Here is a 13,457-nt window from a genome sequence, read left to right as displayed (position 1 = left end):
TTAGACTGGTGCCATTTCACAGCTCCGTCCTTCTCAGTTGGCACAAGTTCTACAGAGCTCAGGGAACATCAATAATACAGACACAGTCAGGCTCGTATTTGACCGGCTCGAGCAGGGCAATGGCTTTGAAAATGTGGAGGTTTTGCTCACTGAACTCACAAAAAATGCACCGGTAAGCTTCCCTCTGACATTGGGGTAAGAAGAAAATTCCCATTCTTTAAAACAAGCAGAGTCAAATTATACATATGCATCTACTTCTATACATCAGTTACAGTGTTCTTATTGTATCAGATGATTGAGAACATTCCTTTTGCTCTTCAACTGCTTGCTAATGACTTCTGAACTACGTGCAACATGCAAACTGTGTAACGTGTATCTGATTTCATATTTTGTAATTGGACAGAATATTGTGATTGAATCCAGTGCAAGAGATCTCGCAATGAATCGGACCTTTGACCTCATCGCGCCCCGTCTTCCAAGCTTCAGTGAAAATGAGTGGAACCGGTGGTTCCTCGATTTGCTAAGACCTTGTCTGGCAAGCTTCAACCCGTTGATGCTCATGAATGTAACGTCGTTCATAAACTGCACAAACTATCGTGCTGTGTAAGCACTGCAAACATAAACACACCATGTTTCCAATTAATAAAATGTTAAAGAGGAATTTGATGATAATTATTGTGTTGACCCTTTGCAGTGTGAAGGGGGCTGAGCCATGTTTACTCCACAACACCTCCGGAAAGACAAAGAGCAAATGCTGCCGTTTTGCTCAACTTCTTGAAGGATTCTGCCGGAGAATTCAACACACCAGGTAGGTCTGATGAAGTAAATTGGACCACATGTTTTTTCTTTGGGCGACTTGGAATTGTGCCACAGTTTGTCAGATTGTACTGAGAACAGACTCAGTGTAGGAGTCAGTCTTCATGGGTCCAAATGTTTGAACCCGAATTGAAATGGGCCTGTAGAGCACTTGCTTTACTTCAGTTCATGCTCACCTCTCCAGTGGTGTCCATATAAACTGATCAAGAAAGGAGTTTACTTTTGTCTGTTGGATCTGTTATCTGAATGGTCCTGATTTGGAACCCGTAACTCCCCTGGTCCCTTGTAAGTTAAGGAATAAATAAAAGTTTGCTGAAATATGATAAAATTGCTTTTTTCTTTTTCGTTCCTTAGCTTGCAGGAAAGGAATTCAGAACGATGCAGAATTTCTTGAGAAAAACCTGGGCTCATTTGTAGAGCAGGCTACCTTCACAGACCTGAAAGCTTTCAACGTCTCCATCGTAAGTAATATTTTTTTCTATTCAAAGTTTTTTAAAAAGACCCAATGATCCATGATTACTATCTTCAGCTCAAGTCTTTGTGTACAAGTTATAGATCTGAATATTGAGTCTGTTAATGTTTTTATAACATTAGTATAATCAAATGTCCTACTTTGTCATAAAATACCATTTTATAATTGTTTAATTAAGCAGGTATGCCAGTGATGGTCAGCCTTGTTTTCAGGGCTGTGAAAACTCCATGGATTTGTGAAATTCCAGGGATTTCATCCGGGGGGTAATTGTGATCGTCATTGAGTTTTTAAAATGTCTATCGCAACATGTTCTTTTTTTTCAATATCGTGGAAATTTTATAAGACCACGGCGGTCCACGGACACTGATCTGTGTGTTACAGATACAAATCAGTGTCCTCGGATCCACGGAGTTTTGAGGAGAAAAATCCCTCTCGTAAAGTGTAAAACAGGACTGGTTGGTTGCTGCGGAGACGATGTGTGGCTCCTGCGCAAAGCTTAAGCTAAATGTAGCATGTGGACATCGCAAACCTTTAGAGCTCTAAAGTTTTTAAAAGAAGAATTGTTCAGCATGTCTGTGTCACGGAATGGCGTCGAACAGAGAGAAGATGGTGAGAAAGACTGTTTGAAAAAGTCTGATAAGGACAAGAATCTATGGAATTGTCGCTGGCTTCATCAACACACCTGAAAGATAAAAGAAATGGGAAAAGTGAACTGTGCACTCAGCAAACAGTAAAAATTTTTCTCTCTATGGAAAATAAACATTGTGCTGTTCAAACAGGATTTTAGACAAGATTATGTGACTTTTTTCAGTAATCTAGACTTTCTTTCATCGGAAAAAACAGACTCTGGCTTTGAATGCATTTACATGAATTTACACAAGAATATAAATGAGTTTTTATTAAGGCAGCGACTCAACACAAGCACAAACCACAACCAAACTCATTTTGTTCCCACAGATGGAAGTTCTGGACCGTCTCACACCGCAGCAAAAGGCTGAGTTACTTGTGGATCCAGACACTGGTGCTTTGGAGAATGAGACCTTCATAAAGGTGGTGTGCAACACGTTCTTGGATTCCTCAGACACTGACCCGCTCAGTCAGTTCATCCAGGCCTTTTTCAGACAAATCCCCAGGAACGCTGACTGTCCATCATACACTGCCATGTAAGAAATGGAAATTTTCAAGTCTGCACATAAAAATGTTGTTTGTGTTTGTCATCGAACTCTGGTTCCTGACAAATCATCTCACTGTGTTGTTGTTTTTAGAGTCAATGGTCTTCAGCAGTGCTTCAAATTGAACCTTCCAGAGAGTGTGAAATCAAGCATAGGAAGCCTCCAAATGAAATTCCTACGTAAGTGATAAAAAAATGCTTTCTGGCAATTTTATTGAATGAGGTATTTCTGTCAGAGCTGTATTCACTTGATACTTTATTTTGTCTGTCAAACAGGTTGTCGCATTACAGGTTCTCTGAGGGTAAGTTGCTTTTCTTTTGTATTTTATACATATTGAACATATTTACACTTGACAGTTGACAAGGTTAGAGTTTATTATTGAAACTTTAAGAGACAAAAAAATTTTGATCTGTGTCAAATATGCCACAAGTGTAATAATGATGATGTTTTTGTCTCCAGTGCAACAACACAGCAGTTAACGGTAAGTGTGTAAAAGTGGAGCGAGCTCCAGCGTGATTGCAAAATGACACTGGAAAAGTGCAATTATGTGATGCATGAATATTGTCTTTTTACAGTGAGTCATATCTGTGCTGACGTCAGCGGGTAGGTGAATCACTGTTTGAAGTGCAGTGTTCTGGTTTTCTTCCTTTTCCCCTTTAAGTAACACTGTTTTTCATACTATCGTTTTGTTTAGGTCACAACAAATCCAATCTGGTGGCAACTTGACAGAAGCCCTGTGCAATATTTCCATCACTGCACACGCCTGTTCCTCAGTAAGATTGTTTTATTTCAGGTTTCAGTGTCTTCTGCTTTAATTACTTCCTGAGATGAATTGTCATGAACTCAGTCTTTATTTTTGTCTCATTTTAAGGCTACACATCTCACACCCAGCAACGTTGCGACACTGTTGAACTGTTCGCTGCAAAGCCAAATGACATACTCCCCAGAGGTCTGGAAGCTTTTCATCCGAGAAGCTTCTCCTGTGCTGGATGAGGCTCTTACCATGTACTCTGCTATGGTAAGTCCAAAAGTGTCATTTCAGAAAAAATTGGTGTTTTCCCTGTGAACCTGGTGCCCTATTAAATGAGACCTCCCCACCTGCCCAATTTAAGGCTCCCAACACCAGCAGTCAGTCCTTGACCCCCATTCTTGAGGCTGTTGGAGAGGTGATAATTGCCAACTTCAGCCAGATGCAAGTGCAAGATGATGCCTTTGTCAAGAGATGGTTTGAGACAAACCTTCATCCATTTTTGGCTGCTTCATCACCCAACTTCCTGTTTTGTCTCAGCTCGACAAACTTCAGCTGCCAAACGTACCACACTGTGTAAGTAACCAGGTTACATATTTCTGAACTGTGGACATTGATGGCAGATTATCTTGGAGATATACATTTGATTATACACTTGTTGATTTGGCCTTCACTCTTCAATGTTAGCATCCGGGCATTCAGCAGAGTCCAACCATCCATGAAGAGAGAGACACAGAAATCAGTCTTGACTCATTTCATCCAGCCGTTCCTTGTGAAAAATGACTCATCAGGTAAAGGCAGGCACTGTGTTTCAATTGATTAAAGTGGTGACAGCCTTTGGTCACAGTGTTTCATCCAAGTCTTTGTCTTTTTTTCTTCCCAGATCCTGGCTGTGTCTCAGCCAGCAGTGGTACTAAAGAGTGGCTCCAGGATAACTTTGGTAGCTTCTCTGAATTTGCAGATCTGCAGGATTTGCAAACCCTCAATCCCAATTTTTCTGTTGTACGTAACTGAACTGACCGCAGTCTTGTCTATTCAAATTAAAAATTCCACTTTTTTTTGTATTGATTGCTCTTTGATTTTGTCCATGCCCTTTTAGACTGACTCCATTTCACAGCTCCGTCCTTCTCAGTTGGCACAAGTTCTACAGAGCTCAGGGAACATCAATAATACAGACACAGTCAGGCTCGTATTTGACCGGCTCGAGCAGGCCGATGGCTTTGAAAATGTGGAGGTTTTGCTCACTGAACTCACAGACAATGCACCGGTAAGCTTCCCTCTGACATTGCGCAAGAAGAAAATTCCCATTCTTTAAAACAAGCAAAGTCAAATTATACATATGCATCTACTTCTATACATCAGTTACAGTGTTCTTATTGTATCAGATGATTGAGAACATTCCTTTTGCTCTTCAACTGCTTGCTAATGACTTCTGAACTACGTGCAACATGCAAACTGTGTAACATGTATCTGATTTCATATTTTGTAATTGGACAGAATATTGTGATTGAGTCCAGTGCAAGAGATCTCGCAATGAATCGGACCTTTGACCTCATCGCGCCCCGTCTTCCAAGCTTCAGTGAAAATGAGTGGAACCGGTGGTTCCTCGATTTGCTAAGACCTTGTCTGGCAAGCTTCAACCCGTTGATGCTCATGAATGTAACGTCGTTCATAAACTGCACAAACTATCGTGCTGTGTAAGCACTGCAAACATAAACACACCATGTTTCCAATTAATAAAATGTTAAAGAGGAATTTGATTATACTTATTGTGTTGACCCTTTGCAGTGTGAAGGGGCTGAGCCATGTTTACTCCACAACACCTCCGGAAAGACAAAGAGCAAATGCTGCAGTTTTGCTCAACTTCTTGAAGGATTCTGCTAGTGAATTCAACACACCAGGTAGGTCTGATGAAGTAAACTGGACCACATGTTTTTTCTTTGGGTGACTTGGAATTGTGCCACATTTTGTCAGATTGTACTGAGAACAGACTCAGTGTAGGAGTCAGTCTTCATGGGTCCAAACGTTTGAACCCGAATTGAAATGGGCCTGTAGAGCACTTGCTTTACTTCAGTTCATGCTCACCTCTCCAGTGGTGTCCATATAAACTGATCAAGAAAGGAGTTTACGTTTGTCTGTTGGATCTGTTATCTGAATGGTCCTGATTTGGAACCCGTAACTCCCCTGTTCCCCTGTGAGTTAAGGAATAAATAGAAAGTTTGCTGAAATATGATAAAATTGCTTTTTTCTTTTTCGTTCCTTAGCTTGCAGGAAAGGAATTCAGAACGATGCAGAATTTCTTGAGAAAAACCTGGGCTCATTTGTAGAGCAGGCTACCTTCACAGACCTGGAAGCTTTCAACATCTCCATCGTAAGTAATATTTTTTTCTATTCAAACTGTTTTAAAAAGACCCAATGATCCAATTTATCACTGCTGAAAGTTTACAATCTTCAGCTCAAGTCTTTGTGTACAAGTTATAGATGTGAAAATTGAGTCTGTTAATGTTTTTATAATGTTAGTATAATCAAATGTCCTTCTTTGTCATAAAATACCATTTATTATTTGTTTAATGAAGTACGTATGCCAGTGATGGTGAACCCTTGATTTTGTCCATGCCCTTTTAGACTGGTGCCATTTCACAGCTCCGTCCTTCTCAGTTGGCACAAGTTCTACAGAGCTCAGGGAACATCAATAATACAGACACAGTCAGGCTCGTATTTGACCGGCTCGAGCAGGGCGATGGCTTTGAAAATGTGGAGGTTTTGCTCACTGAACTCACAAAAAATGCACCGGTAAGCTTCCCTCTGACATTGGGGTAAGAAGAAAATTCCCATTCTTTAAAACAAGCAGAGTCAAATTATACATATGCATCTACTTCTATACATCAGTTACAGTGTTCTTATTGTATCAGATGATTGAGAACATTCCTTTTGCTCTTCAACTGCTTGCTAATGACTTCTGAACTACGTGCAACATGCAAACTGTGTAACGTGTATCTGATTTCATATTTTGTAATTGGACAGAATATTGTGATTGAATCCAGTGCAAGAGATCTCGCAATGAATCGGACCTTTGACCTCATCGCGCCCCGTCTTCCAAGCTTCAGTGAAAATGAGTGGAACCTGTGGTTCCTCGATTTGCTAAGACCTTGTCTGGCAAGCTTCAACCCGTTGATGCTCATGAATGTAACGTCGTTCATAAACTGCACAAACTATCGTGCTGTGTAAGCACTGCAAACATAAACACACCATGTTTCCAATTAATAAAATGTTAAAGAGGAATTTGATTATACTTATTGTGTTGACCCTTTGCAGTGTGAAGGGGCTGAGCCATGTTTACTCCACAACACCTCCGGAAAGACAAAGAGCAAATGCTGCAGTTTTGCTCAACTTCTTGAAGGATTCTGCCGGTGAATTCAACACACCAGGTAGGTCTGATGAAGTAAACTGGACCACATGTTTTTTCTTTGGGTGACTTGGAATTGTGCCACATTTTGTCAGATTGTACTGAGAACAGACTCAGTGTAGGAGTCAGTCTTCATGGGTCCAAACATTTGAACCCGAATTGAAATGGGCCTGTAGAGCACTTGCTTTACTTCAGTTCATGCTCACCTCTCCAGTGGTGTCCATATAAACTGATCAAGAAAGGAGTTTACGTTTGTCTGTTGGATCTGTTATCTGAATGGTCCTGATTTGGAACCCGTAACTCCCCTGTTCCCCTGTGAGTTAAGGAATAAATAGAAAGTTTGCTGAAATATGATAAAATTGCTTTTTTCTTTTTCGTTCCTTAGCTTGCAGGAAAGGAATTCAGAACGATGCAGAATTTCTTGAGAAAAACCTGGGCTCATTTGTAGAGCAGGCTACCTTCACAGACCTGGAAGCTTTCAACATCTCCATCGTAAGTAATATTTTTTTCTATTCAAACTGTTTTAAAAAGACCCAATGATCCAATTTATCACTGCTGAAAGTTTACAATCTTCAGCTCAAGTCTTTGTGTACAAGTTATAGATGTGAAAATTGAGTCTGTTAATGTTTTTATAATGTTAGTATAATCAAATATCCTTCTTCTTGTCCATGCCCTTTTAGACTGGTGCCATTTCACAGCTCCGTCCTTCTCAGTTGGCACAAGTTCTACAGAGCTCAGGGAACATCAATAATACAGACACAGTCAGGCTCGTATTTGACCGGCTCGAGCAGGGCAATGGCTTTGAAAATGTGGAGGTTTTGCTCACTGAACTCACAAAAAATGCACCGGTAAGCTTCCCTCTGACATTGGGGTAAGAAGAAAATTCCCATTCTTTAAAACAAGCAGAGTCAAATTATACATATGCATCTACTTCTATACATCAGTTACAGTGTTCTTATTGTATCAGATGATTGAGAACATTCCTTTTGCTCTTCAACTGCTTGCTAATGACTTCTGAACTACGTGCAACATGCAAACTGTGTAACGTGTATCTGATTTCATATTTTGTAATTGGACAGAATATTGTGATTGAATCCAGTGCAAGAGATCTCGCAATGAATCGGACCTTTGACCTCATCGCGCCCCGTCTGCCAAGCTTCAGTGAAAATGAGTGGAACCTGTGGTTCCTCGATTTGCTAAGACCTTGTCTGGCAAGCTTCAACCCGTTGATGCTCATGAATGTAACATCATTCATAAACTGCACAAACTATCGTGCTGTGTAAGCACTGCAAACATAAACACACCATGTTTCCAATTAATAAAATGTTAAAGAGGAATTTGATTATACTTATTGTGTTGACCCTTTGCAGTGTGAAGGGGCTGAGCCATGTTTACTCCACAACACCTCCGGAAAGACAAAGAGCAAATGCTGCAGTTTTGCTCAACTTCTTGAAGGATTCTGCCGGTGAATTCAACACACCAGGTAGGTCTGATGAAGTAAACTGGACCACATGTTTTTTCTTTGGGTGACTTGGAATTGTGCCACATTTTGTCAGATTGTACTGAGAACAGACTCAGTGTAGGAGTCAGTCTTCATGGGTCCAAACGTTTGAACCCGAATTGAAATGGGCCTGTAGAGCACTTGCTTTACTTCAGTTCATGCTCACCTCTCCAGTGGTGTCCATATAAACTGATCAAGAAAGGAGTTTACGTTTGTCTGTTGGATCTGTTATCTGAATGGTCCTGATTTGGAACCTGTAACTCCCCTGTTCCCCTGTGAGTTAAGGAATAAATAGAAAGTTTGCTGAAATATGATAAAATTGCTTTTTTCTTTTTCGTTCCTTAGCTTGCAGGAAAGGAATTCAGAACGATGCAGAATTTCTTGAGAAAAACCTGGGCTCATTTGTAGAGCAGGCTACCTTCACAGACCTGGAAGCTTTCAACATCTCCATCGTAAGTAATATTTTTTTCTATTCAAACTGTTTTAAAAAGACCCAATGATCCAATTTATCACTGCTGAAAGTTTACAATCTTCAGCTCAAGTCTTTGTGTACAAGTTATAGATGTGAAAATTGAGTCTGTTAATGTTTTTATAATGTTAGTATAATCAAATGTCCTTCTTTGTCATAAAATACCATTTATTATTTGTTTAATGAAGTACGTATGCCAGTGATGGTGAACCCTTGATTTTGTCCATGCCCTTTTAGACTGGTGCCATTTCACAGCTCCGTCCTTCTCAGTTGGCACAAGTTCTACAGAGCTCAGGGAACATCAATAATACAGACACAGTCAGGCTCGTATTTGACCGGCTCGAGCAGGGCAATGGCTTTGAAAATGTGGAGGTTTTGCTCACTGAACTCACAAAAAATGCACCGGTAAGCTTCCCTCTGACATTGGGGTAAGAAGAAAATTCCCATTCTTTAAAACAAGCAGAGTCAAATTATACATATGCATCTACTTCTATACATCAGTTACAGTGTTCTTATTGTATCAGATGATTGAGAACATTCCTTTTGCTCTTCAACTGCTTGCTAATGACTTCTGAACTACGTGCAACATGCAAACTGTGTAACGTGTATCTGATTTCATATTTTGTAATTGGACAGAATATTGTGATTGAATCCAGTGCAAGAGATCTCGCAATGAATCGGACCTTTGACCTCATCGCGCCCCGTCTTCCAAGCTTCAGTGAAAATGAGTGGAACCGGTGGTTCCTCGATTTGCTAAGACCTTGTCTGGCAAGCTTCAACCCGTTGATGCTCATGAATGTAACGTCGTTCATAAACTGCACAAACTATCGTGCTGTGTAAGCACTGCAAACATAAACACACCATGTTTCCAATTAATAAAATGTTAAAGAGGAATTTGATGATAATTATTGTGTTGACCCTTTGCAGTGTGAGGGGGCTGAGCCATGTTTACTCCACAACACCTCCGGAAAGACAAAGAGCAAATGCTGCCGTTTTGCTCAACTTCTTGAAGGATTCTGCCGGAGAATTCAACACACCAGGTAGGTCTGATGAAGTAAATTGGACCACATGTTTTTTCTTTGGGCGACTTGGAATTGTGCCACAGTTTGTCAGATTGTACTGAGAACAGACTCAGTGTAGGAGTCAGTCTTCATGGGTCCAAATGTTTGAACCCGAATTGAAATGGGCCTGTAGAGCACTTGCTTTACTTCAGTTCATGCTCACCTCTCCAGTGGTGTCCATATAAACTGATCAAGAAAGGAGTTTACTTTTGTCTGTTGGATCTGTTATCTGAATGGTCCTGATTTGGAACCCGTAACTCCCCTGTTCCCTTGTAAGTTAAGGAATAAATAAAAGTTTGCTGAAATATGATAAAATTGCTTTTTTCTTTTTCGTTCCTTAGCTTGCAGGAAAGGAATTCAGAACGATGCAGAATTTCTTGAGAAAAACCTGGGCTCATTTGTAGAGCAGGCTACCTTCACAGACCTGAAAGCTTTCAACGTCTCCATCGTAAGTAATATTTTTTCTATTCAAAGTTTTTTAAAAAGACCCAATGATCCATGATTACTATCTTCAGCTCAAGTCTTTGTGTACAAGTTATAGATCTGAATATTGAGTCTGTTAATGTTTTTATAACATTAGTATAATCAAATGTCCTACTTTGTCATAAAATACCATTTTATAATTGTTTAATTAAGCAGGTATGCCAGTGATGGTCAGCCTTGTTTTCAGGGCTGTGAAAACTCCATGGATTTGTGAAATTCCAGGGATTTCATCGGGGGGGTAATTGTGATCGTCATTGAGTTTTTAAAATGTCTATCGCAACATGTTCTTTTTTTTCAATATCGTGGAAATTTTATAAGACCACGGCGGTCCACGGACACTGATCTGTGTGTTACAGATACAAATCAGTGTCCTCGGATCCACGGAGTTTTGAGGAGAAAAATCCCTCTCGTAAAGTGTAAAACAGGACTGGTTGGTTGTTGCGGAGATGATGTGTGGCTCCTGCGCAAAGCTTAAGCTAAATGTAGCATGTGGACATCGCAAACCTTTAGAGCTCTAAAGTTTTTAAAAGAAGAATTGTTCAGCATGTCTGTGTCACGGAACGGCGTCGAACAGAGAGAAGATGGTGAGAAAGACTGTTTGAAAAAGTCTGATAAGGACAAGAATCTATGGAATTGTCGCTGGCTTCATCAACACACCTGAAAGATAAAAGAAATGGGAAAAGTGAACTGTGCACTCAGCAAACACAGTAAAAATTTTTCTCTCTATGGAAAATAAACATTGTGCTGTTCAAACAGGATTTTAGACAAGATTATGTGACTTTTTTCATTAATCTAGACTTTCTTTCATTGGAAAAAACAGACTCTGGCTTTGAATGCATTTACATGAATTTACACAAGAATATAAATGAGTTTTTATTAAGGCAGCGACTCAACACAAGCACAAACCACAACCAAACTCATTTTGTTCCCACAGATGGAAGTTCTGGACCGTCTCACACCGCAGCAAAAGGCTGAGTTACTTGTGGATCCAGACACTGGTGCTTTGGAGAATGAGACCTTCATAAAGGTGGTGTGCAACACGTTCTTGGATTCCTCAGACACTGACCCGCTCAGTCAGTTCATCCAGGCCTTTTTCAGACAAATCCCCAGGAACGCTGACTGTCCATCATACACTGCCATGTAAGAAATGGAAATTTTCAAGTCTGCACATAAAAATGTTGTTTGTGTTTGTCATCGAACTCTGGTTCCTGACAAATCATCTCACTGTGTTGTTGTTTTTAGAGTCAATGGTCTTCAGCAGTGCTTCAAATTGAATCTTCCAGAGAGTGTGAAATCAAGCATAGGAAGCCTCCAAATGAAATTCCTACGTAAGTGATAAAAAAAATGCTTTCTGGCATTTTTATTGAATGAGGTATTTCTGTCAGAGCTGTATTCACTTGATACTTTATTTTGTCTGTCAAACAGGTTGTCGCATTACAGGTTCTCTGAGGGTAAGTTGCTTTTCTTTTGTATTTTATACATATTGAACATATTTACACTTGACAGTTGACAAGGTTAGAGTTTATTATTGAAACTTTAAGAGACAAAAAATTTTTGATCTGTGTCAAATATGCCACAAGTGTAATAATGATGATGTTTTTGTCTCCAGTGCAACAACACAGCAGTTAACGGTAAGTGTGTAAAAGTGGAGCGAGCTCCAGCGTGATTGCAAAATGACACTGGAAAGTGCAATTATGTGATGCATGAATATTGTCTTTTTACAGTGAGTCATATCTGTGCTGACGTCAGCGGGTAGGTGAATCACTGTTTGAAGTGCAGTGTTCTGGTTTTCTTCCTTTTCCCCTTTAAGTAACACTGTTTTTCATACTATCGTTTTGTTTAGGTCACAACAAATCCAATCTGGTGGCAACTTGACAGAAGCCCTGTGCAATATTTCCATCACTGCACACGCCTGTTCCTCAGTAAGATTGTTTTATTTCAGGTTTCAGTGTCTTCTGCTTTAATTACTTCCTGAGATTAATTGTCATGAACTCAGTCTTTATTTTTGTCTCATTTTAAGGCTACACATCTCACACCCAGCAACGTTGCGACACTGTTGAACTGTTCGCTGCAAAGCCAAATGACATACTCCCCAGAGGTCTGGAAGCTTTTCATCCGAGAAGCTTCTTCTGTGCTGGATGAGGCTCTTACCATGTACTCTGCTATGGTAAGTCCAAAAGTGTCATTTCAGAAAAAATTGGTGTTTTCCCTGTGAACCTGGTGCCCTATTAAATGAGACCTCCCCACCTGCCCAATTTAAGGCTCCCAACACCAGCAGTCAGTCCTTGACCCCCATTCTTGAGGCTGTTGGAGAGGTGATAATTGCCAACTTCAGCCAGATGCAAGTGCAAGATGATGCCTTTGTCAAGAGATGGTTTGAGACAAACCTTCATCCATTTTTGGCTGCTTCATCACCCAACTTCCTGTTTTGTCTCAGCTCGACAAACTTCAGCTGCCAAACGTACCACACTGTGTAAGTAACCAGGTTACATATTTCTGAACTGTGGACATTGATGGCAGATTATCTTGGAGATATACATTTGATTATACACTTGTTGATTTGGCCTTCACTCTTCAATGTTAGCATCCGGGCATTCAGCAGAGTCCAACCATCCATGAAGAGAGAGACACAGAAATCAGTCTTGACTCATTTCATCCAGCCGTTCCTTGTGAAAAATGACTCATCAGGTAAAGGCAGGCACTGTGTTTCAATTGATTAAAGTGGTGACGGCCTTTGGTCACAGTGGTTCATCCAAGTCTTTGTCTTTTTTTCTTCCCAGATCCTGGCTGTGTCTCAGCCAGCAGTGGTACTAAAGAGTGGCTCCAGGATAACTTTGGTAGCTTCTCTGAATTTGCAGAATCTGCAGGATTTGCAAACCCTCAATCCCAATTTTTCTGTTGTACGTAACTGAACTGACCTGCAGTCTTGTCTATTCAAATTAAAAATTCCACTTTTTTTTGTATTGATTGCTCTTTGATTTTGTCCATGCCCTTTTAGACTGACTCCATTTCACAGCTCCGTCCTTCTCAGTTGGCACAAGTTCTACAGAGCTCAGGGAACATCAATAATACAGACACAGTCAGGCTCGTATTTGACCGGCTCGAGCAGGCCGATGGCTTTGAAAATGTGGAGGTTTTGCTCACTGAACTCACAGACAATGCACCGGTAAGCTTCCCTCTGACATTGGGGCAAGAAGAAAATTCCCATTCTTTAAAACAAGCAAAGTCAAATTATACATATGCATCTACTTCTATACATCAGTTACAGTGTTCTTATTGTATCAGATGATTGAGAACATTCCTTTTGCTCTTCAACTGCTTGCTAATGA

General features: G+C 40.3%; 1 protein-coding gene across 1 annotated transcript in view; it reads left to right on the top strand.

The window, feature by feature from the left end:
• The first annotated feature begins 706 nt into the window (after window positions 1-706).
• Window positions 707-13,457, top strand: part of LOC117531936 — a 303,771-nt gene continuing 291,020 nt past the window's right edge. The window contains exons 1-29 of the mRNA XM_034195126.1: window positions 707-808; window positions 1,171-1,277; window positions 2,246-2,451; window positions 2,554-2,639; window positions 2,736-2,761; window positions 2,920-2,941; window positions 3,036-3,063; window positions 3,155-3,233; window positions 3,332-3,478; window positions 3,573-3,784; window positions 3,896-3,999; window positions 4,092-4,210; window positions 4,308-4,475; window positions 4,706-4,905; window positions 4,997-5,109; window positions 5,473-5,579; window positions 5,834-6,001; window positions 6,233-6,432; window positions 6,524-6,636; window positions 7,000-7,106; window positions 7,295-7,462; window positions 7,694-7,893; window positions 7,985-8,097; window positions 8,461-8,567; window positions 8,822-8,989; window positions 9,221-9,420; window positions 9,512-9,624; window positions 9,987-10,093; window positions 13,127-13,294. Of these exons, the coding sequence (XP_034051017.1) occupies window positions 2,246-2,451; window positions 2,554-2,639; window positions 2,736-2,761; window positions 2,920-2,941; window positions 3,036-3,063; window positions 3,155-3,233; window positions 3,332-3,478; window positions 3,573-3,784; window positions 3,896-3,999; window positions 4,092-4,210; window positions 4,308-4,475; window positions 4,706-4,905; window positions 4,997-5,109; window positions 5,473-5,579; window positions 5,834-6,001; window positions 6,233-6,432; window positions 6,524-6,636; window positions 7,000-7,106; window positions 7,295-7,462; window positions 7,694-7,893; window positions 7,985-8,097; window positions 8,461-8,567; window positions 8,822-8,989; window positions 9,221-9,420; window positions 9,512-9,624; window positions 9,987-10,093; window positions 13,127-13,294 (3,549 nt within the window). The 5' untranslated portion in view covers window positions 707-808; window positions 1,171-1,277. The remainder of the gene's footprint in view (window positions 809-1,170; window positions 1,278-2,245; window positions 2,452-2,553; window positions 2,640-2,735; window positions 2,762-2,919; window positions 2,942-3,035; window positions 3,064-3,154; window positions 3,234-3,331; window positions 3,479-3,572; window positions 3,785-3,895; window positions 4,000-4,091; window positions 4,211-4,307; window positions 4,476-4,705; window positions 4,906-4,996; window positions 5,110-5,472; window positions 5,580-5,833; window positions 6,002-6,232; window positions 6,433-6,523; window positions 6,637-6,999; window positions 7,107-7,294; window positions 7,463-7,693; window positions 7,894-7,984; window positions 8,098-8,460; window positions 8,568-8,821; window positions 8,990-9,220; window positions 9,421-9,511; window positions 9,625-9,986; window positions 10,094-13,126; window positions 13,295-13,457) is intronic.

The sequence above is a fragment of the Thalassophryne amazonica genome, chromosome 19 (assembly GCF_902500255.1).
Source record: "Thalassophryne amazonica chromosome 19, fThaAma1.1, whole genome shotgun sequence".
NCBI classification, from domain to species: domain Eukaryota; kingdom Metazoa; phylum Chordata; class Actinopteri; order Batrachoidiformes; family Batrachoididae; genus Thalassophryne; species Thalassophryne amazonica.
The sequence above is the reverse complement of the archived record's forward strand: the minus strand, read 5'-3'. Positions and strand labels throughout refer to the sequence as shown.